Raw genomic sequence first — 21,144 nt, forward strand, 5'->3', positions numbered from 1 at the left:
ACTGAGGGGTGGGTATAGTTGACTCCATAGGACCAGCCTCCCCAGCCCCTGTGACCCAGTGTTGAGTGTTGGTGTTACCATACTGTGTCCGCTTTGGCCCCATGAACCTTGATTTTTGTGAGTCAGCTTTGAACCTCCAGGTACATCGGGAGGACTGTGGTCACCATCTCCCTGCCTTCTTGAGGCTTGGGATAGTGGGCCTGAAGGAGGAGCAGGAGACGATGCTTACTTCTTTCCAGCTCAGAACTGGGGTGTGAGGGGCACCAATATTCAGATGTATAATAAGGCCTGTCTTGTCACCTGTATCACCATGTCATCTGTTTAGAGAATGATAGCAAATGAAATATAGTACAAGCCCTCTTACCAACTCACGCAAGTAACGAGCACTTTCAGTTCTTTCTGTAAAACACTGAGTAACGCCCATGGCATGCTGGATGCATGGCTGGCAGGCTGCCCTCTGCCGTGCCCACTCTCCTCGGCACCCACTGACTCAGTTATGTGCTTACAGAGAGCTGGCTTGTTCCCAAAGCCACAGCAACAGCATAGCTAGCTTTGTAGCTAAGTAAAGTATTTATTGATTTATTGACTTTTTGTGGTACTGGAGATCAAACCTAGGAACAGTCTACCTCTGTGCTATATACTCTAGGCCCTATTTTATTTTTTATTTGGAAACAGGGTCTCACTAAGTTGCAGAGGGCCTGTCTAAGTTGCTGAGGCTGTCCTTGAACCTGTGAGTCTCTTGTCTCAGTCTCCCAAGTACTGGGATTATAAGCATGTGCTACCACGCCTGGCAGTAATATGTTTAAATATCAGATAAACTGTTGAAATATGACTGCAGATGAAGTGACTTTCTTTTGTTCTTTGAACATTAGTTAAAACCTGTGGGAAGATGCAGTAAGGCCATGTCACCACAATACATTACTATCAAATTAGATGAGCAATAAATTTGGGGGAATCATTAAGATTCTAAAATTTAATGTTGTGATTACTCTGCCAGTGTCTACAGTTTTAGTTCCTTTTATAGAATTAGGATTTGGAGGTTGTAGTGCTTTATGTTCTGGGTTGTGTAAAGATGATGTGGTGCTGTTAGCAGTGAATCCTACTCAAACGGTCATAGCCATTGTTAACGGATGAGTGAATGAATGCAGACTTGTACGATTGTGAAAACACAGGCTTTAGGTATGTCATTTTTAATGATATCTTGGTCTAACTTTTCTGATTAGTCTGGTTCTTGGACCTGAAAGTGCCCACTGTTGTGATTCAGTTTAAATTGGGTTTGGTTTCAGTTGAGATGATTTAGGAAATTTCATTTTGTGTATGATGTAAACTTAATGAAATCACCATTAGTGGGACTTTTTAAACTGGGGCATTAAAGCTATTTAAGATGGCTCACTCTTGATTTTAGGAGATTCTTTGGTTCCTCATACAGACTTCGACCACATTGAGAGAGACCTAAGTCTTTCATTTTACAAATGAGGAAGCCCAAGTCCTACGAGGTGGAGGGTGTTGATGGTGAAGCTGTCCAGGCAGCTGCAGCAAAGGGCAGAGCCTGGTGGCAGAACCCTGCCCGCCAGCCTCCTCCTCCAGTCTGTCCGGTTGGCCCCTGAGCTGGAGCCTTGCATGATGGGGTACTCCTCTGGGACTCCTCCTGTAATACCGTTGACCTGTGACCCTCCCCTTGGACAGGACCAACCTGGAGGCCTTGCAGAAGAAGCTGGAGGAGCTGGAGCTTGATGAGCAGCAGCGGAAGCGCCTTGAGGCCTTCCTGACCCAGAAGCAGAAGGTGGGAGAACTCAAGGATGATGACTTTGAGAAGATCAGCGAGCTGGGTGCTGGCAATGGCGGTGTGGTGTTCAAGGTCTCCCACAAGCCGTCTGGCCTGGTCATGGCCAGAAAGGTGAGCTTACCTGGATAAACCGGTAATTGGATTGTCTCTTGGAAGCCCTGGAGGCTTGGGGACAAGGGTGGAAGGAAGATGGGCTTTTCACTTTCATTTTGTGCTGAGTTATATTTTATTTTTTATTTTTTGTATTTCTGGGGCTTGAACCCAGTGGTGTTCTATCTCTGAACTACATCCCAGTCCTGTTTTATTCTTACTTTAAAATATGGTCTCATTAGATTGATGAGAGTCTCACTACTTGCGGAGGCTGTCTTATCTTCCTGTCTCAACCTCCCAAGCACTGGTATTACCAGCCTGCACTACCATGCACAGCTACTATTTGAATTTTGAATTTGTTATCTGTCAGACTGTGGGTAAACATGCTAATGACTGTGTTAGTTTGTTAATCCCATTCTCAGTCTGGGAAATAGCAAGTGGCTCTACTGCAGCTTTCCATGTGCTAGGAAAGGGTGCCAGGTGCCAGTGTGTCATTTGTTAAGAGCAGGAGACGCTGCTTATGTTATCCAACCCAAGAAAGCCGAGTTCACCTTTGCTGTGCTCCCTCCCTGCCAGGGGATTCCTTCATTTCCCCGCAGTCTTCCAGCTGGACTTCCTTCCTGTCTAGCTGTGGTCTTCTCTCTGAACATAGTCCCTCTGTCCAGAGGGGATGGGCTCTTCCTTTTTTGGGGGGGCAGGGGGAGGGTACTGGGGATGGAACCCAGTGCATTCTACCTCCGAGCTATACCCCTAGCCCTATTTTTTTATTATTTTGAAACAGGGTCTCACTGAGTTGCAAAGGGCCTCACTAAGTAGCTGAGGCTGTCCATGAGCCACGATCCTCCTGTCTCAGCCTCCCAAATGCTGGAAGTATAAGCGTGCGCCACCATGCCCGGTTCTTCCATGTTTTTCAACTCATCATGTTCATTCCTGTCCCCATGTTTGTGCTCATCACCTCCTGTCTAGCTCTCACCAGCTGCTCCAACCCACACTGATAGCACCACTTCCATGTCCTCTCATGCTCAGTTGTCCATGGCATTTTTTAGAAGCTGAACCTTATGAGGAAACTTCTGGTGCTGGGGATCCAGCCGAGGGCCTCGTGCAGGCTAGGCGAGTGCTCTGCCACTGAGCTAACCCCAGCCCTAGGTAGCTGATACCATGTGTGCTACTTGTCTCCACAATTGGAACAAGGACGGTATTAGAGGCTTTGACTAAAGCCCAACCACATCAAGCTCCTGAGGCCGAGCGGCTCGGGAAAAGCATAGGCCAGCCTGCCTTAGCTCCTCAAGCCTCCTACCCGCAGCCTGACGTGACCAGGTCCTCAAGGCCAGTTTCTTCCCTCATATGTCAGCTCCACAGGCCCCTTTTATTTTTTTATTTTTTATTTTGTAGTACTAGGGGTGGAACCCAGGGGCATTCTACCTCTGACCTATATCCCCAGCCTGGTTTTTTTTTTTTTTTTTTATGGTACTGGGGATGGAACCCTTTTACCTCTGGGGTACACTCCCAGACCTATTTTATATTTTATTTGGAAACAGGGTCTCTTAAGCCAATGAGGCTGGCTTTGAACCTGCGTGATCCTCCTGTCCCCAGCCCTGTTTTTTATTCTTTTTTTTGAAACAGGGTCTCACTGTTGCAAAGGGCCTAAGTAGCTGAGGCTGGCTGTGAACTATGATCCTCCTGTCTCAGACTCCCAAATGCTGGTATTACAAGTGTGCATCACTACTCCTGGCTCCATTTCTATTTCGTTCAGATTTGTTCTTCACAGTAGTGAGCCCTCGGACCTCGTCTTGACTCCCAAGAGCAAAAGCGCAACTGGCCCTCTTGCTCCTCATTAAAGCTTTCTAGTGCCAGCCCACCTTATACAGCAATACTCAGGACTCTGGGCAGAAACTTGTTTGTAAAAATTGCCTATTTCAAGCAAGTTTGCGGCCAGCCTCAGTTACTTAGTGAGGCCCTCTACAACTCAGTGAGACCCTGTTTCAAAATAAAGAATAAAAAACAGGGCCGGAGTTATAGCTCAGAGGTAGAATGTCCCTGGGTTCAATCCTTGGTACTGCAAACAAACAAACAAACAACAACAACAACAACAAAAAAGATTGCCTGTTTTAGCCAGGCATGTTGGTGCATGTCTGTAATCCCAGTACATGGGAAGCTGAGACCGGAGGATCACAGGTTCAAAGCCAGTCAGTTGGGCATGGTGGCGCATGCTTGTAATCCCAGCATTCAGGAGGCTGAGTCAGGAGGATCCAGGTTCATGGCCAGCCTCAGCTACTTAGTGAGGCCCTTTGCAACTCAGTGAGATCCTGTAAAAAATAGGGCTGTGGGTATAGTTTGGAGATGAATGCTCCTGGGTTTCATCCTAGTACTGCAAACAAACAAAAAACCCCACAAAGCCAGCCTAAGCAATTTAGAGAGACTCTTAGAAATTTAGTGATACCTTGTTTCCAAATAAAAAGGCTGGGAGTGAAGCTTGGAAGTAGAGTGCCCCTTGGTTCAATATCTGGAACCAAAAATAAATAAATAAATACATAAATACATAAATGAATCAATGAATTAAAAATTGCCTGTTTCTCCTGTCTTTACCCTTAAGAGCTTAAACATTGCAGGAAGGTCCCTCTCCTCCTTTTTCCTTTTCCCGTTCATCCCGTCCATAAAATTTCTCTTCCCTCCATCTTTTTTTCCTAGCTGATTCACCTGGAGATCAAACCTGCAATCCGGAACCAGATCATTAGGGAGCTGCAGGTCCTGCACGAGTGCAACTCCCCTTACATCGTTGGCTTCTACGGGGCGTTCTATAGCGATGGCGAGATCAGCATCTGCATGGAGCACATGGTATGTAGCGATCTGTGGCTTCTAGAGCCGCAGCCTGGCATTTGGGTGGCTTTGACCAGCTGTCTTCCCCTGGATCCACACCAGTGTCTTAGGCGATTGGGAAGCTTGCCTGTAGAATTTGGCATTTTGTGTTTGGGGTGAGGATATTGGGGATTGAAACTGGGCATTCTACTTCCAAAATACACCTCCACCACATATATATATATATATATATATATATATATATATATATATATATATATATTTTAAAATATATTTATATTTATTTATTTATTTTTGAAACAGGGTCTCGCCAGGTTGATGAGACTCTCACTACTTGCTGAGCCTGGCCTTGAACCTGAAATCCTACTGTCTCAGCCTCCCAAGTACTGGGATTACAATCATGCTTCACCATGCCTAGCTGAATTTGGCTTTCCTGGTGTGTACCTAGAGCACATCTCCTAGTTTTCTCCTATCCAGATGGCCATATGGTTTCAAAGTGCTTAAAATCTGGTTAAAATAGTTTAAATTCATTTATTCTCTATAGGACTCTTTGCTAGCAAGGGTTATGAAGATGAGTGAAATAGCTCCTGTCTTCAGATAGTTTATATGTTAGGGCAGCCTCGGGTTTCCTGGGGTGAGGAGGGAAGTAATCCCTGGTGCATATTCGTAAATGAAAGGGGAAGTGCTGATTATACGTGTGAGCTGTCAGTCCTTTTACCATTAGCTGCTGCCTCGAGTCCCTCCCTCTCTTCCTAGTGACTAACAACAATAATGTTAATGCTGATAATGATAATCTAGTATTTCTTGGGATTGTAGTATATCCACCATTACCCTAAGCAGATCAGTATGGTATTACCTTTTCACAACCTTTATGAGTGATTTTATTATCCCACTCTAAGGGATTTGAGGCACATAGAAGTCAAATAATTTACCCTAGGTCATGCAGCTACTATGTGGCACTGGTAGAATTTAAGCTAGGTGGTCTGTTTTTTGTTTTTTTTTTTTTTGGTGGTGGTACTGGGCTTCCTGGAAGCCCTTCTACCTCCAGGCTACACTCCCAGACCCATTTTTACATTTTTATTTGGAAACAGGGTCTCCTAAGCCAGCACACGCGGTTGGCTTTGAACCTGCGCAATCCTCCTGTCTCTGCCTCCCAAGTGCAGGGATTGCAAGCGTGCGCCACCACGCCCGGCATAGGTGGTCTGTTTTTTATTGACTCCCCTGGACAGTGATAAGGGTTTGAGGCTCTTTCCATCCTGGTAGCCTAGAACCTCGGAGACCCTGGCTTCATGGTTGCTCCTTTTTTCTGTTCCCATTATGCAGCATGGTGCAGGGGACGTTGGAATCCGACAGGTTTTATTCATATTCTTTCCTCCATGAAAATCTAAGAAGGGACTTTGTCATGTTTGCCACAAGTGTCTTGAGAGCCCAGAACATTCCTGGCACATAGCAGGTACTCAATAATTGTTTACTGATTGTCAGCTTCTCCTTATGAACTTGGACAGCCCTGGTGCCTGGTCTAAATGAATGCCAAGAGAACTCTCTCCTTTGCTGGTGCCCCCATTGTTTTGAATCATTTTAATGATCAAGAAGGGCCGCATACAGCGATGCAGGCATCTGCCAACACTTGTGAGTGCCAGATGGAACGCAGAGCCTGAAAACATCTTCAGCGTGTCTAAAGGTTATTGAGAAATCTCTCTTGTTCCATTTTGTTGCAACTAGAAAGAAGCCTTCTCTGTGGGAATCATGGACATTTGCTGGCTTGGTCCCAGCCCTGCGTAGGGTGCTGATTGTTTTCTTCCTGGGTCTTGACTTTCCTCAGGAGATGGTTTCTACTCCTCGGGTTTCCTGTGCTCCTTGTGTTGGTGGTACTGATTTTTCAGCTCTAGCCTATAACTTTTGGATGAAGTTATATAAATGGCAGGGAAGGCACTGAAAACAAGAAGGGGGAGAGGGTGGGCAGTGGTAACCACCAGTGATAGGAAAGGCCAGAGTAGCCCTCTTTCCTCTTAGGTCTTGCTAATGTAATGGAGGGTGGGTGGTGGCAAGACTTCATACAATAGCAACTAGCCTTTTTTTTTTTTTTTTTTTTTTTTTTCAGTACTGGAGATTGAACCCAGGGGTATTCTACCTCCGAGCTACACTCCCAGCCTCACTTTTTATTCTTTATTTTGAAACAGGGTCTCACTAATTTACAGAGGGCCTCACTAAGTAGCTGAGGCTGGCTGTGAACCTGTGGTTCTGTCTCATCCTCCCAGGTACTGGGATTACAAAGTGTGCACCACCACACCTGGCAGCAACTAGCTTTTGAATTTCCTATCACATTTCAAGTTCTTTTCACATTATATTAGTTATTAATCCCATTAGCCCCATCTCATAAGATGGATTGTTGACTTTCCCCTGACCTGCAGCTAGTAGATAAAGGCCCTGACAGTGTGTGTGTGTGTGTGTGTGTGTGTGTGTGTGTGTGTGTGTGTGTGTGTGTGTGTGAATGGGAATCAAACCCAAAGGAATTCTACTTCTGAACTACATCCCCTGACCGATTTTATCTCTTATTTGGAAACAGATTTCTGAGAGCCTCATTAAATTGCTGAGGCTGTTCTCAAATCTGCAGTCCTCCTGTCCCAGCCTCCCAAGTCCTAGGATTGCAAGCATGTCACCACACCCAGCTCCTGACAGGTTTTATAATTAGTCTAGGTCATAAAAACCAGTAAGCGCTAGTCTCTATCAAGGTCTACTTTTTCTTCCCTCCCTCCTTTCCTTCTTTCTGGATTGAATGCAGTAGCATTCTACCTCTGAGCTACACTCCCAACCCAGCACCTTTTTATTTTATTTTATTACTTATTTATTTATTTATTTTGGTGGTTCTGGGGATGGAACCCTTCTACCTCCAGGCTACACTCCGAGACCTATTTTATATTTTATTTGGAAACAGGGTCTCTTAAGCCAGTGAGGCTGGCTTCGAACCTGCACGTTCCTCCTGTCTCTGCCTCCCAAGTGGGGTGATTACAAGCGTGCGCCACCACACCCGGCTTTATTTTATTTTTGAAATAGAGTTTTACTAGGTTGCTAAGGCTGGTCTTGAACCTGTGACCTTTGAATGCACCGCCATTCCTGGCTTAAATTTCATACTCTCCTCATTACCCTGTGTAAGTGTATATTCTGAGGACAGCCTGGGGGGTTTCTTTGGGTGAAGAGAGATGCAGTCCTATGATGCACATTAGTGGAAGGTGAGGGCAAGTGAGAACATTTGCGGGATTTCGCATCTTCCACAGCCGTGTTTAGACAAGCTCTTTGCTAGGGCACCTTACTGTGCTCACACCATGTGTTTCTCTGTGTTTTGGCACCTGTGCCAGTCAGGCTTTACATTGGTTAATCAAATTGGGTTCATTTCATAAGCACTTTTTTTGGGTACAGTACTGGGGATTGAACCCGGGGGTGTGTGCGCCTGTGCGCAGGCGCTCTCTCTCTTTCTCGCCCCCCCCCCTTTTCGTGTTTCTGTGGTACTGGGGGTGGAACCCAGGGGCTTTCCACCTCTGGGCTATACTCCCAGAACTATTTTATACTTTATTTGGAAACAGGGTCTCACTAAAGTTGCTGAGAGCTTCAGTAAGTAGCTGAGGCTGGCTTTGAACTGTGTGATCCTCCTGTGTCAGCTTCCTGAATGCTGGGATTACAAGTGTGCGCCACCACACCCGGCTTTCCTCCTGAGCTTTGCACAGGCCGAGTGGCTGTGTTCTAGCACCTTCTCTAGTGAAGGATATCAGTGCAGACCCGAGAGCATCTGAGCTCCAGGCATTGTCATTTCATGCCTGCTCCAGCTGTTTCCGAGCTGTTTCCAACTTCTGTGTCACCCCAATTTCTCCCTTTAGTAGAGGAGCAAGGAGACCATTTGGGGAGGAGCAGGATTAAACTCCAGGGCGCTTGCTTTAGAGATTGGGGTTAGACCCTGCACACTGATAGTGGCCACTTCCTTTATTCATATCCTGTTGGAACCTCTTGAACCAGCCTGTGTGTCCTCCTGACAAGTGGATAGGCTAGTCTTTTATTTGCCCTACACTGTCCTGTTTTGAGATGATTCTGGGATTCCTATCCACTTTGTATTTGAGTGTGCGCACGCGCGCACGTGTGTGTGTGTGTAGTACTGGGGATTGAAACCAGGGTCATTCTACCTCTGAGCTATACTCTGCCCTATTTATTTTATCTTTATTTTATTTTATTTTTTGTGGTACTGGGGATGGAACCCAGAGGCATTCAACCTCTGAGTGACTGCCCCAGCCCTAAGTTTCTTTCTTTCTCTCTCTCTTTCTTTCTTTCTTTCTTTCTTTCTTTCTTTCTTTCTTTCTTTCTTCCTTTTTCTCTCTCTCTCTCTCCCTCTATTTATTTATTTATTTATTTTTGTTGGTACTGGGGTTCGTGGAAGCCATTCTGCCACCGGGCTACACTACCAGACCTATTTTATACTTTTATTTTTGGAAACAGTAAGCCAGTGGGGCTGGCTTCAAACCAGTGCGATCCTCCTGTCTCCCCCTCCCAAGTGCAGGGGTTACAAGCGTGCGCCACCACGCCCAGCTTATTCTTTATTTTTGAAACAGGGTCTCACTGAGCTACAAAGAGCCTCGCTAAGTAGCTGAGGCTGGTGATCCTCCGGTCTCTGCCTCCCGAATACTGGGATTGCAAGTGTGTGCCACCACGCCTGGCCTATTTTTTATTTTATTTGGAAAAACAAGGTCTAAGTTGATGCAAGCCTTAGTGAGTTGCTGACACTGGTGCCGAACCTGTGGTCTTCCTGTCTCAGCCTCCCAAGTACTAGAATTACAAGTGTGTGCCACCAAGCCTCGCTCCTATTCACCTTGGATTCATAGGTGGTCACATCCTTTATGTCTTTGCTGTGTCCCCTTGGCCTTCCTCTTCAGCAGGAGATGCTGACATTGGGCATGGCAGGGCTAGTTTCCCTTCTTGGTCCATTTCTAGTAGCTCTAGGTCAGTTGATTCCATATAGATTTGGTTCTTTGGAAATAGTGAAAGCCGGGCGTGGTGGCGCACGCTTGTAATCCCAGCGCTCGGGAGGCTGAGACAGGAGGATTGTGCAGGTTTGAAGCCAGCCTCAGCTACTTAGTGAGGCTCTCAGCAACTTAGTGTGACACTGTTTCCACATAAAAACTAAAATAGGTCTGGGAATGTAGCCCAGGGCTAGAAAGCCCCTGGGATCCATCCCTAGTACCACACACAAAAAAGGAAGTAGTGAGATACTTTCACCCAAGACCCCCAAATAGAAGATCTCTCCTGGGGCTAGAAAACTGGCTATCAGAGACTGGGAGGGTAAAACCCTTTTGAAGAAGCCAGGCAAGTGGCATGTGGGGGGCGGGACAAGCGGGAGAATTGCTTGAGCTCATGAGTTCAAGACCAGCAGGGACAACATTTTGACACCTTGTCTCAAAACCAACAAAACAAGTCAACAACAACAGAACTGTCTGAGGACCAGGACAGTTGAGGCACCAATCAGGTGACGTGTGTTGCATGACTGCGAGTGGCCGGGGTGAGGGAAGGCCTGATCAGGCGAGAGCTCTGTGGGAAGAGCTGTCTTGGAGGCAGCCACTTGGCCTTCCGTCCCTGTAAGGCAGTTGAAGCAGTCGGTTAAGACTAGTGAGAGGCTCTGAACCAGCAGAGGGTCTAGACAGGACTGTGTAGAAAGTAGTTGTGGCCTGAAATCCACGCAGCCCGCAGTGCCAGAGTAGCTTCCGCCCTCTCCCCTTCCTCTGTCGCCAAGCAGGCCCCCGCACCAGCTGCCCCGGCTGGAAACCGCTGGCGGCTTCTCTTGGGTTTTGTTCTCAGCCTCTGCTTTAGCATAGGTGGTGTCATGTAGAGATCTGCTCAGTAGTCGCACCCAGCCTCTTTTTTTATTTTTTTGGTACTAGAGATTGAACCCAGGGGCGTTCTACCTATGAGCTACATCTCTAGCCCTATTTTTTTTTTTTCTTTTGAAACAGGGTCTTCCTAGGTGGATGAGAGTCTCATTCCTTCCTGAGGCTGTCCTCAAACCTGAGATTCTCCTGTCTCAGCCTCCCAAGTACTGGGATTACAAGCACACGCCACCATGCCTGGCTTTGTCAAATCCCAACTTCTGAGGTGCTTTGGTCCTCTAAGCCTTTGCATAATGTTCTGTGTCATTAACATTCATTTCCAATGGTTTATTGTAAAAAAAATTTTTTTTTTCCGGTACTGGGATGGGACCCAGGAGCATTCTACCTCTGAGCTGTACCCTCAGCTCTATTTTTTTAAAATTATTTTGAGACAGAGTCTTACTGGGTTGCAGAGGGCCTCACGAAGTAGCTGAGGCTGAGGCTGTCTGTGAACCACAATCCTCCTGTCTCAGCCTCCTATATGCAAGCGTGCACAAGTGTGCACAGCCATGCCTGGCATGTAAAAATTTTTTAAACATAGACAATGTTGAAGAAATTATACACATTACTCCAAAAACACACCACTTTGATTCGAGAGCTAACATTTTGCTATATTTGCTTTATCACATATTGTCCATATTATCTGTTGCCCAAATAATTTTATTTTTAAAATTGAATTTTTGGGGGGTATATGTACTGGGGATTGAACCCAGGGACATTCTACCTCTGAGCTACACCCCCAGCTCCTTTTATATTTTATTATGGAAACAGAGTCTCACCAAGTTCCTTTTATTTATTTTTTTCTTTGTGGTACTGGAGATGGAACCCAGGGGCATTCTACCTCAGAGTTATATCCCTGGCCCAATTTGTTTTCTTTATTTTTGAAACAGGGTCTCACTAACTTGCAGAAGGCTTATTTAAGTAGCTGAGGCTGGCCATGAACCTGAGATTATAAACATGCGCCACCATGGCCAGCCCCACTCAATTTCTGAGACTGGTCCTGAACTGCGATTCTTCTGTCTCAGCCTCCCAAGTACTGGGATTACTGGTGTGCAACACCATACCTGGCTTATTTGAATGCATTTTAAAAGTGATTTGTAAGTGGGGCATAGTGGTGCATACCTGGAGTCTCAGTACTTAGGAGGCTGAGACAGGTGAATCACAGATTTGAGGACAGCCTCAGCAAATAGTGACATTCTCATCAACCTAGTGAAATCCTGTTTCAAAATAATAGGGCTGGGGTATAGCCCAGAGATAGAATGTGCCTGGGTTCAATCTCCAGTGCAAAAGTAAATAAATTTAATTTGTGTCGTCAGTATTTATTGAGCCCCAACTTTTATTTATTTTTGAAAAATGGTGCTGGGGATGCTAGGTGTGATAGTGCATGCCTGTAATCCCAATACTCCAGCCTCAGCAAATTAGTGAGGCTCTCAGCAACTCTATTTCAAAATAAAAAATGAAATAAGGCTGGGGGTATAGGTCGGAGGTGGAAAACCCCTGTGTTCAATCTTTAGTAACACACACACACACACACACACACACACACACACACACACACACACACACACACCCTCACACACCCTACCTTACTTACAGAGATGCTGGGGGTCAAACCCAGGACCTATACATGCTGAGCTTGTGCTCTACCACTGAACTACAGCCACAGTCCCTTCAAGCCCCAGCTTCTGAAGAACTCAGCCAGGGAGTCACTTTTCTTTAAAAATACGCTGTCTTTGCGCTGTCCAGCCTGGATTTTGAGGCCCCAGGGGAAGTGATGCTCCCTGATCAGAGCAGGAATGCTCAAAATGGTAGCCAAGCAACTAGGGAACTGGTGCTCGAAATTGGTGGTTCTTATGCACGAGTAAAAGCTTTTGAGCTATTATTTTCATAAAGCATTTGTCTCTTCTGTAGAAAACCTTCACAAAAGTAGCATTGACTTAGTTAATAATTGGCTTCTAAAAATATGCACAGTCTCAGCAGCTTTAGTCAGTGAAAGCAAGCTCTTGGCAACTGTGAAGTAGAATTGGAAGTCTGTAGGGTTAGTTTCAGGCAATCCTGGGCAACCCTGATTAGCTCATGTCCTTACATCTTCCTAATTCTTTTATTCTTCCTGTAACTCTGCTCGAAGGAAAGGATGTTAAAGAGAGCCAAGATTTCTTGTATGTATGTATGTATGTATGTATGTATGTATGTATGTATGTATTTCTTTATTTTCCTATAATGGGGATTGAACCCAGTGGCATTCTCTTCTGAACTACCTCCAGCCCAATTTATTTTTTAATTTTGCACTTTTTTCCCTCTTGTGGTACTAGGGATTGAACCCAGGGACATTCTACCCTTGAGTTACACCTCCAGTCCTATTCTTTTTTCTTTCTTTCTTTCTTTCTTTCTTTCTTTCTTTCTTTCTTTCTTTCTTTCTTTCTTTCTTTCTTTTTTTTTTTTTTTTTTTTTTTGCAGGTCTGGGGATGGAACCCAGGGGGATTCGACCTCCAAGCTACACTCTCCTGCCCTTTTTTTTTTTTTTTTTTTTTTGAAACAGGGTCTCACTAAGCTGTGGAGGGCCTCACTAAGTAGCTGAGGCTGTCCGTGAACTGCGATCCTCCTGTCTCAGTCTCCCGAATGCTGGGATTACAAGTGTGCGCCACTATGCCTGGCTATATTTTTATTTTGAAACAGGGTCTCACTAGGTTGATGAGAGTCTCAGTACTTGCTGAGGCTGTTCTTGAACCTGTGAGGCCTTGTACCTGCTAAGCATTTGCTCTACCACTGAACTTAATCCTTACCCACTTCCTTTACTAGAAATATTTTTCTTAATTTTCTTTTGGGGGGATGTGTGGTACTGGGGATTAAACCCAGAGTCATTCTACCTTCAAGCTATACCCACAGCCTTATTTTATTTCTTATTTGGAAACAGGGTCTTGCTAGGCTAATGAGAGTCCCACTACTTGCTGAGGCTGTCCTCGAACCTGTGATCCTCCTGTCTCAGCCTCCCAAGTATTGGGATTACAAGCACACGCCACCATGCCTGACTTTGAAACCATATTTAGTTGGGGAAAAATGGGAACTTTCTGCGCTTGAGCCCTTTTTCCCATGGGTAAAGAAAATTGAGAGGTGCTGTGGAGCCTTGTGAATGGGGTGGTACCTGGGTTTAGTCAGAGGGACCTGTGGTGTTGTGAAGGTATCCAGGATCGTAGGACTGACTTAATTGCTTGAGCTCAGCGTTTGTCACGGCCTGCATAAGGGCTCTTAGGGAAAACAGGTTTCAAGAGGCGTTCTCGTTGTGGGCAAATGATCCCACACCCCTTATGTGTGGAGCTTACGATGCACAGCTGAGGTTTCCAGTTGTTCCGGAATCCTCTACCCTTGTCCTTGGTTTGCTCACCCACACTGAGTGCTGTACTGGGAGTTCGTCATGGTCAGTGGCCACTGGTTTTGGGGGATGTTCGTGTGCTGAGGAACTGCCCTGCATTTGAGAATCCACACTTGTGCCATTTTCCTTCTCCATGACATCAATGATCTAGAGTTGAATATAAAAGCAATTGAGTATTGGGCATCGAGTCCCAGGGCATTCTACCTCTGAGCTACACCCCAGGTATATTTATATATATTTTTTCTTGAAATGGGCTTTCACTAGGTTGTTGAGCATCACTAAATTGCTGAAGCTATTTTAAAACCTGTAATCCTCCTGTCTCAGCCTCCCAAGTTCTGGAATTACAGGTTTGTGCCACTATGTCCCACTTAAGCATAGAATTTTAAAATTGATAATCTGGTTTTAGCCTTAATTCGGGTAATATTTCTTGAGAGAGCTGTATCCTTGAATGAGTCTTTTCTCCTCTAGAAAGAAAAGTTATTTTATTTATTTATTTATTTATTTATTTATTTATTTATTTATTCTGGTGGTACTGGAGGTGGAAGCCAGAGGCTTTCTACCTCCGGGCTATACTCCCAGACCTGTTTTCTATTTTACTTGGAAACAGGGTCTCACTAAGTTGCCGAGAGCCTCACTAAGTAGCTGAGGCTGGCTTCGACCCTGTGCGATCCTCCTGTCTCAGCCTCCCAAGCGCGGGGATTAGAAGCGTGTGCCACCACGCCTGGCAACAGTTTTATTTCCTTTACACAAAATAGGTGCTTAGTATCTGTTTATTGATTTATAGATTTATTTCTTCACTTTGACAAATTAGTTTTTTTTCTTTTTGGGGGGTCTGGGGATGGAACCCAGGGGCATTCAGCCTCTGAGCTACACCTCCCTGCCCTATTTTTTATCTTTTATTTTGAAACACGGTCTCACTGAGTTGCAGAGGGCCTCACTAAGTAGCTGAGGCTGTCCACAAACCACGATCGTTTGGTCTCAGCCTCCCGAACGCTGGGATTACAAGCAAGCGCCACCACACCCGGCTAATGGTTCACCTTTTATTGTATGTATATATGTGTGTATGTATGTATGTATGTATGTATGTATGTATTTGTGGGTCTGGGGATGGAACCCAGGGACATTCTACCTCTGAGCTACACCCCCAGTCCTATTTTTTATTCTTTATTTTGAAACAGGGTCTCACTGAGTTGGAGATGGCCTCACTAAGTAGCTAGGGCTGTCCACAAACCGTGATCCTCCGGTCTCAGCCTCCCGAATGCTGGGATTATAAATGTGCCCCACCACGCCCAGCTATGGCTCACCTTTTAAAAATACTAATTTAGCTGGGTGTGGTGGTGGACGCTTGTAATCCCTGCGCTTGGGAGGCAGAGACAGGAGGATCGCGCAGGTTCAAAGCCAGCCGTGCGCGCTGGCTTAGGAGACGCTGTTTCCAAATAAAAATATAAAATAGGTCTGGGAGTGTAGCCCGGAGGTAGAAGGGCTTCCAGGAACTCCAGTACCGCCAAAAATAAATAAATAAATAAATAAATAAGTTAATTTATCAGCCAGATGTGGTGGTGTTTCAGATGAGGATTTAAGGTGCCTTGCCTCTTAATGAATGTGTTCTGTCCCATCAACCTGAGGCCACATCCCATCCTTGCTCTTCCACTCCTTCCCTTCTCCCCTCTTCCTTCCCCCCCTCTACCCCTTTTCTTTCTCTTCCTCTCCCTCTCTCCCTCCCCCACCCCCTTTCCCTCTCTCTTGCTGTTGCTGTGGTTGTCTCTTGAAACACCAGCGTTTGGATTCTTTCACTGTGTCTCTGTGAATTCTAGTCTTGGTTTCTCTGGGGCTTGGCCACGGCAGGTCGTTTCCAGCTGTGTCACAGCATCCCTTCAGGGATCCACAGTGAAATAAGCCACAGTTTTCCCAGGGGCACCAGGCAGTTTGGTGCTTTTCTGCTTTTGGTCTTACTGAAATGCACTCTTCTTTCCTTGTTCCTCCCCTGTCCCAGGTATGGAAACCAGCACTGACTCTTGAGTAAGGCTTTAGCTTTTATGCATCTTCTGAGTTTAGTCAGAATTTCTTCTCTTTTTTGCATGTCTATAGCACTTTTCTTCTATATTTATGACTTTTTTTTTTTTTTTTTTGCAGTACTGGTGATTGAACCCAGGGGTATTCCACTTCCAAGCTACACCCTTTATATTTTGGGTCTGGGGATGGAACCCAGGGGCATTTGACCTCGGAGCTATACCATACACTGGCCTATTTTTTTATTCTTTATCTTGAAACAGGGTCTCACTAAGTTGCGGAGGGCCTTACTAAGTAGCTGAGTCTATCTACAAACCGTGATTCTCCGGTCTCAGCCTCCTAAATGCTGGGATTATAAGTGTGCGCCACCATGCCCGGCTAGGCCCCCCCCCCCCCCCCGCTTTTTTTTTCCTGGTGGTACTGGAACCCATAAGCTTTTCTACCTCCGGGCTATACTCTCAGACCTATTTTACATTTTATTTGGAAACAGGGTCTCACTAAGTTGCTGAGAGCCTTACTCAGTAGCTGAGGCTGGTTTCAAACCTGTGGGATCCTCTTGTCTCAGCCTCCCAAGCGCTAGGATTACAAGCGTGCGCCACCATGTCCAGCTCTAGCCCTATTTTTTATTCTATATTTTGACACAGAATCTCACTGTGTTGCAAAGGGCCTCACTAAATAGCTGAGGCTGTCTGTGAACCGCAGTCCTCCTGTCTCAGCCTCCCAAATGCTGGGATTACAAGCGTGCGCCCCCACACCCAGCTGACATTTTTCTAAAGATTTTGTTAATTATGATTTGTTAGGATAATATCAAATGCAAGTTGTGTCTTAAACAATAGAGGTAAAATGACTAACATTTATTATTTGTTATGTGCTGTATGTTGTCCTAAGTCGTAGGTTCTCAAGTGGGCCATACCACTCCCCCTGGGAGAAGGGCACTAGAAAAACATAAAAAATGCAAATTTGTTCCTACATTTTTTCTGTTTATTCACTTAAAGAAGGTAGATTTTGAGAGGGTGCTGAGCAATTTTTTTTTTTCCTGAAAACAAAGTTGGGAACCTCTGTTCTAGGTGCTTTATGTGTATTAGTTTGCTTTGTCCTTACAGTAGCCCTATGATTATTATAGTAGCCTTATAAGTATTATTGTCCACCATTTTACTAGTTGAATAACTTATTCCAGGTCTTCTAGATAGTAAGCACAAAGTTGAGATTCAAATTTTAGCTGGGCATGGTGGTGTACACCTGTAATCCTAGTACTTGGGAGGTCGAGATAGGAGGATCACTGGTTTGAGGACAGTTTCAACAAGTAGTGAGACTCATCAACCTAGAGAGAGACTGTCTAAAAACAAGGAGAGGGGGCTAGGGGTGTGGCCTAGAGGTAGAATTCCCTGGGTTCAATCCCCAGTAGAACACACACACACACACACACACACACACACACACACACACACACTCTGCTTATAGAGTCTGCACACCTGACCTCTACTCTGGAAGCAAGCCTAGTACAAATCATAGCTTTTTTGTGACACTATTAGTAATTTGTTTGAGTAAGTTCATAGGATTTAAGTTACACTTATTTATTTATTGCATTGGGAATTGAACTCAGAGGCATTCTACTTCTGAGCTACACCCTCAGCCTTTTTTTTTTTTTTTTGGTGGTACGGGGGTTCCTGGAAACCCTTCTCCGGGCTACACTCCCAGACCTATTTTTTTTTTTTTTTTAATTTGGAAGCAGGGTCTCCTAAGGATCCTCCTGTCCCCGCCTCCCAAGCGGGGATCACAAGCGTGCCCCCACGCCCGCCTCAGCCTGTTTTTAAACAGGGTCTTGCTAGGTTGCTGACAGTCTCACTCCTTGGAGGCCGTCCTCAAGTCTGTGCTCGTCCTGTCTCAGCCTCCCAATACTGGGATTGCGCTCGGCATGCCCAGGAAGTTACTTGTTATTTGACCTCTCGCACAGGGTTTTACATTGAGTTATACTTGATGTCTGGAGTAAACCAAAGGATGCCTGCTCTTTACCTTCTGGGGAGATTTCCCACCTTTTGAGTTTTGCTTTCTTCCTGCAGTGTAATTAGCTTGGCATGAGAGAACCTTGCCACTAAATGGTCTGATATTCTTGTTTTTAGGATGGAGGTTCCTTGGATCAAGTCCTGAAGAAGGCTGGAAGAATTCCTGAACAAATTTTAGGAAAAGTTAGCATTGCTGTGAGTATGTTAGGTTTTTCTTCCAAGTTCTTTTAGAATACATTCGTGATTTGGTAGGAAATATTCAAAGGAGGAAGGTAGGAAGTCAAAGGAGGAAAACTTTATTTTAAAAATAAATTTTTCCCTGTTTCCAAATAAAATATAAAAAATATGTCCAGAAGTATAGCCCGGAGGTAGAAGGCCCCTGGGTACCACAGGTACCACTGGTAGAAGGCCCCAGTACCACAAAAAAAAAAAAAAAAAAAAAAAAAAAAAAAAGATTTTTAATAGCTGGGTGTGGAGGGGCACACTTGTAATCCCAGTACTTTGGGAGGCTGAGACAAGAGGATTGCAGCTTCACAATCAGCCTCAGCTACTTACTGAGGACTTCCGCACTTTAGTGAGACCATGCTTCAAAATAACGAATGAAAAATAGGGCTGGGGTATAGCTTAGAGGAAGAATGTCCCTGGGTTCAATTACTGTACCACAAAATAAATAAAAGACTTTTTTCTATCTAGAGTGTAGATATAAGATTATCTCTTTCCTTTTCTCATTAGTATGAAAAAAATGACTTTATGTTAAAATTTGTATCTGAAAAGCCACACAAAGTATTTCCTTTTTAAATTTTTTTTTTGCGGTATTAGGGATTGAACCCTCAGGGGTGTTCTACCTCTGAGCTATACCCCCAACTCTATTTTTTTTTTTTTTTGAGTGGTACTGGGGTTACTGGAAACCCTTCTATCTCTGGGCTACACTCTCAGACACCTAATTTTTATATATTTTTTTTGAAACAGGGTCTCTTAAGCCAGCTGAGGCTGGCTTTGAACCTGCGCGATACTCTTGTCTCCCCCTCCCAAACGCGGGGATTACAAGCGTGTGCCACCACACCTGGCATGCCAACCCCTATTTTTTATTCTTTATTTGGAATCAGGGTCTCCTAAGTTGCTGAGAGCCTCACTAAGTAGCTGAGGCTGGCTTTGAACCCATGATCCTCCTGTCTCAGCCTCCCAAGTACTGAGATAACAAGCGTGCACCACAATGCCCGGCTTGAAAATTTCCATTTGTAGTATCAGCAAAGTTCTTTTTTTTTTTATTTTTTATTTTTTGTGGGAATGGAACCCAGAGGCATTTAACCTCCGAGCTATACCCCCTGCCCTATTTTTTCTTTATTTTGAAACCGGGTCTCACTGAGTTGCAGAAGGCCTCATTAAGTAGCTGAGGCTGCCCGCGAACCGCGATCCTCCAGGTCTCAGCCTCCCGAATGCTGGGATTACAAGCGTGCGCCACCACGCCCGGCTTGCAAAGTTCTTTTTTAATCCAAGTGTGGTGATGCACATCTGTAATCCCAGTATCTAGGAGGCTGAGACAGGAGGATTACAGGTGTGATACCAGCATTAACAATGTAGCAAGAACCTCAGCAACTTGAAGAGACCCTGTTTCAAAATAAAAATGAAAAAGGGTAAAGGTAGTATGCTCCTGTGTCCAATCACTAAGACTCCCTCAAAGTTATTTTTTAATTGTAGATTTAGAAAAACACGAATTTACACATAGTGCTTTCTTTTTTGTTGTTCTTTTGATACTGGGGATGGAACCCAGAGGCATTCTGCCTCTGAGCTGTACCATATCCCTAATTTTTATTCTTTATTTTGAAACAGGGTCTCACTAAGTTGCAGAGGGCTTCACTACTAAGTAACTGAGGCTGGCCGAGAACTCAAAATCCTCCTGTTTCACCCTTCAAGTACTGGGATTACAAGTGTGTACTACCATACTCTGCTTGTACATAGTACTTTTTTGTGTGTGTAGTACTGGGGATGGAGCCCAGGGGCATTTGGTTCACTTAAAAATACTACTTTAGCCGAGCGTGGTGGCACACGCTTGTAATCCCAGCATTCGGGAAGCTGAGACCAGAGGATCACGGTTCGTGGACAGCCTCAGCTGCTTAGTGAGGCCCTCCGTAACTTAATGAGACCCTGTTTCAAACTAAGGAATAAAAAATAGGGCAGAGGATGTAGCTTGGAGGGCAAATGCCCCTGGGTTCCATTCCCAGACCCGCAAACAAACAAACAAAAAAACGTGTACACACACACACACACCCACCCCAAAACCAACAAACAGCAACAACAACAAAATACTACTTTAAAACCAGGTGTGGTGGTGCACACCTGTAATCCTAGTGTGTGAAAGGCTGATAACAGGAGGATCGCAGGTTTGTGGACAGCCTCAGCAGGTTGTTAGACTTGTCAACTTAGCAAGATCCTATTTCAAAATAAAATTAAAATCGGGGTGCCGGGCGTGGTGGCACACGCTTGTAATCCCCGCGCTTGGGAGGCAGAGACAGGAGGGTAGTGCAGGTTCGAAGTAGCCGCGCATGCTGGCTTAGGAGACCCTGTTTCCAAATAAAAATGTAAAAATAGGTCTGGGAGTATAGCCTGAAGGTAGAAGGGCTTCCAGGAACCCCAGTACCACCAAAAAAAAAAAAAAAAAAAAAAAAATTGGGCTAGGGGTATAGCTGGGAGGTAGAATGCCTCTGAGTTAAATTCCTAGTACTACAAAAAGAAAAACAATTACTGCTTTATATGCCATGTAGAAAGATGGTTGCTTGGTAAGGTAGGTTAACAAAGAAACAAATGAAATAAAAGAAGGGATATAAAAGGGCTGGGAGTCAGGCATGATGGCGCATGCTTGTAATCCCAGCATTTGGGAGGCTAAGACAGGGGGATTGTGGCTCTCAGACAGCCTCAGCTACTTAGTGAGGCCCTTTGCAACTCAGTGAGACTCTGTTTCAAAATAAAGAATAAACAATAGGGCTGGGGGTGTAGCTCTGAGGTGGAATGCCCCTGGGTTCTATCCCTAGTACTGAAAAAAAAAAAAAAAAAAAAAAGGGTTGGGACTGCCCAGCACTTGCTTAGCATGTGTGAGGTCCTAAGTTTTATTCCCAGTATGGCAAAAGGAAGAAAAAATATATATAAAAGAAAGAATAAGCTGGGTGT

At 45.0% G+C, this 21,144-nt stretch overlaps 1 protein-coding gene across 1 annotated transcript in view; it reads left to right on the plus strand.

The window, feature by feature from the left end:
- MAP2K1 (mitogen-activated protein kinase kinase 1) overlaps positions 1–21,144 on the plus strand; it is a gene marked incomplete at both ends in the record, with an annotated part of 98,657 nt that overhangs the window by 43,977 nt on the left and 33,536 nt on the right. Inside the window, 3 exons of the mRNA XM_080692788.1 lie at positions 1,687–1,897; positions 4,565–4,711; positions 18,097–18,174. Of these exons, the coding sequence (XP_080548914.1) occupies positions 1,687–1,897; positions 4,565–4,711; positions 18,097–18,174 (436 nt within the window). The remainder of the gene's footprint in view (positions 1–1,686; positions 1,898–4,564; positions 4,712–18,096; positions 18,175–21,144) is intronic.

This window comes from Muscardinus avellanarius, assembly GCF_963383645.1.
Source record: "Muscardinus avellanarius genome assembly, chromosome: 3".
NCBI lineage: Eukaryota > Metazoa > Chordata > Mammalia > Rodentia > Gliridae > Muscardinus > Muscardinus avellanarius.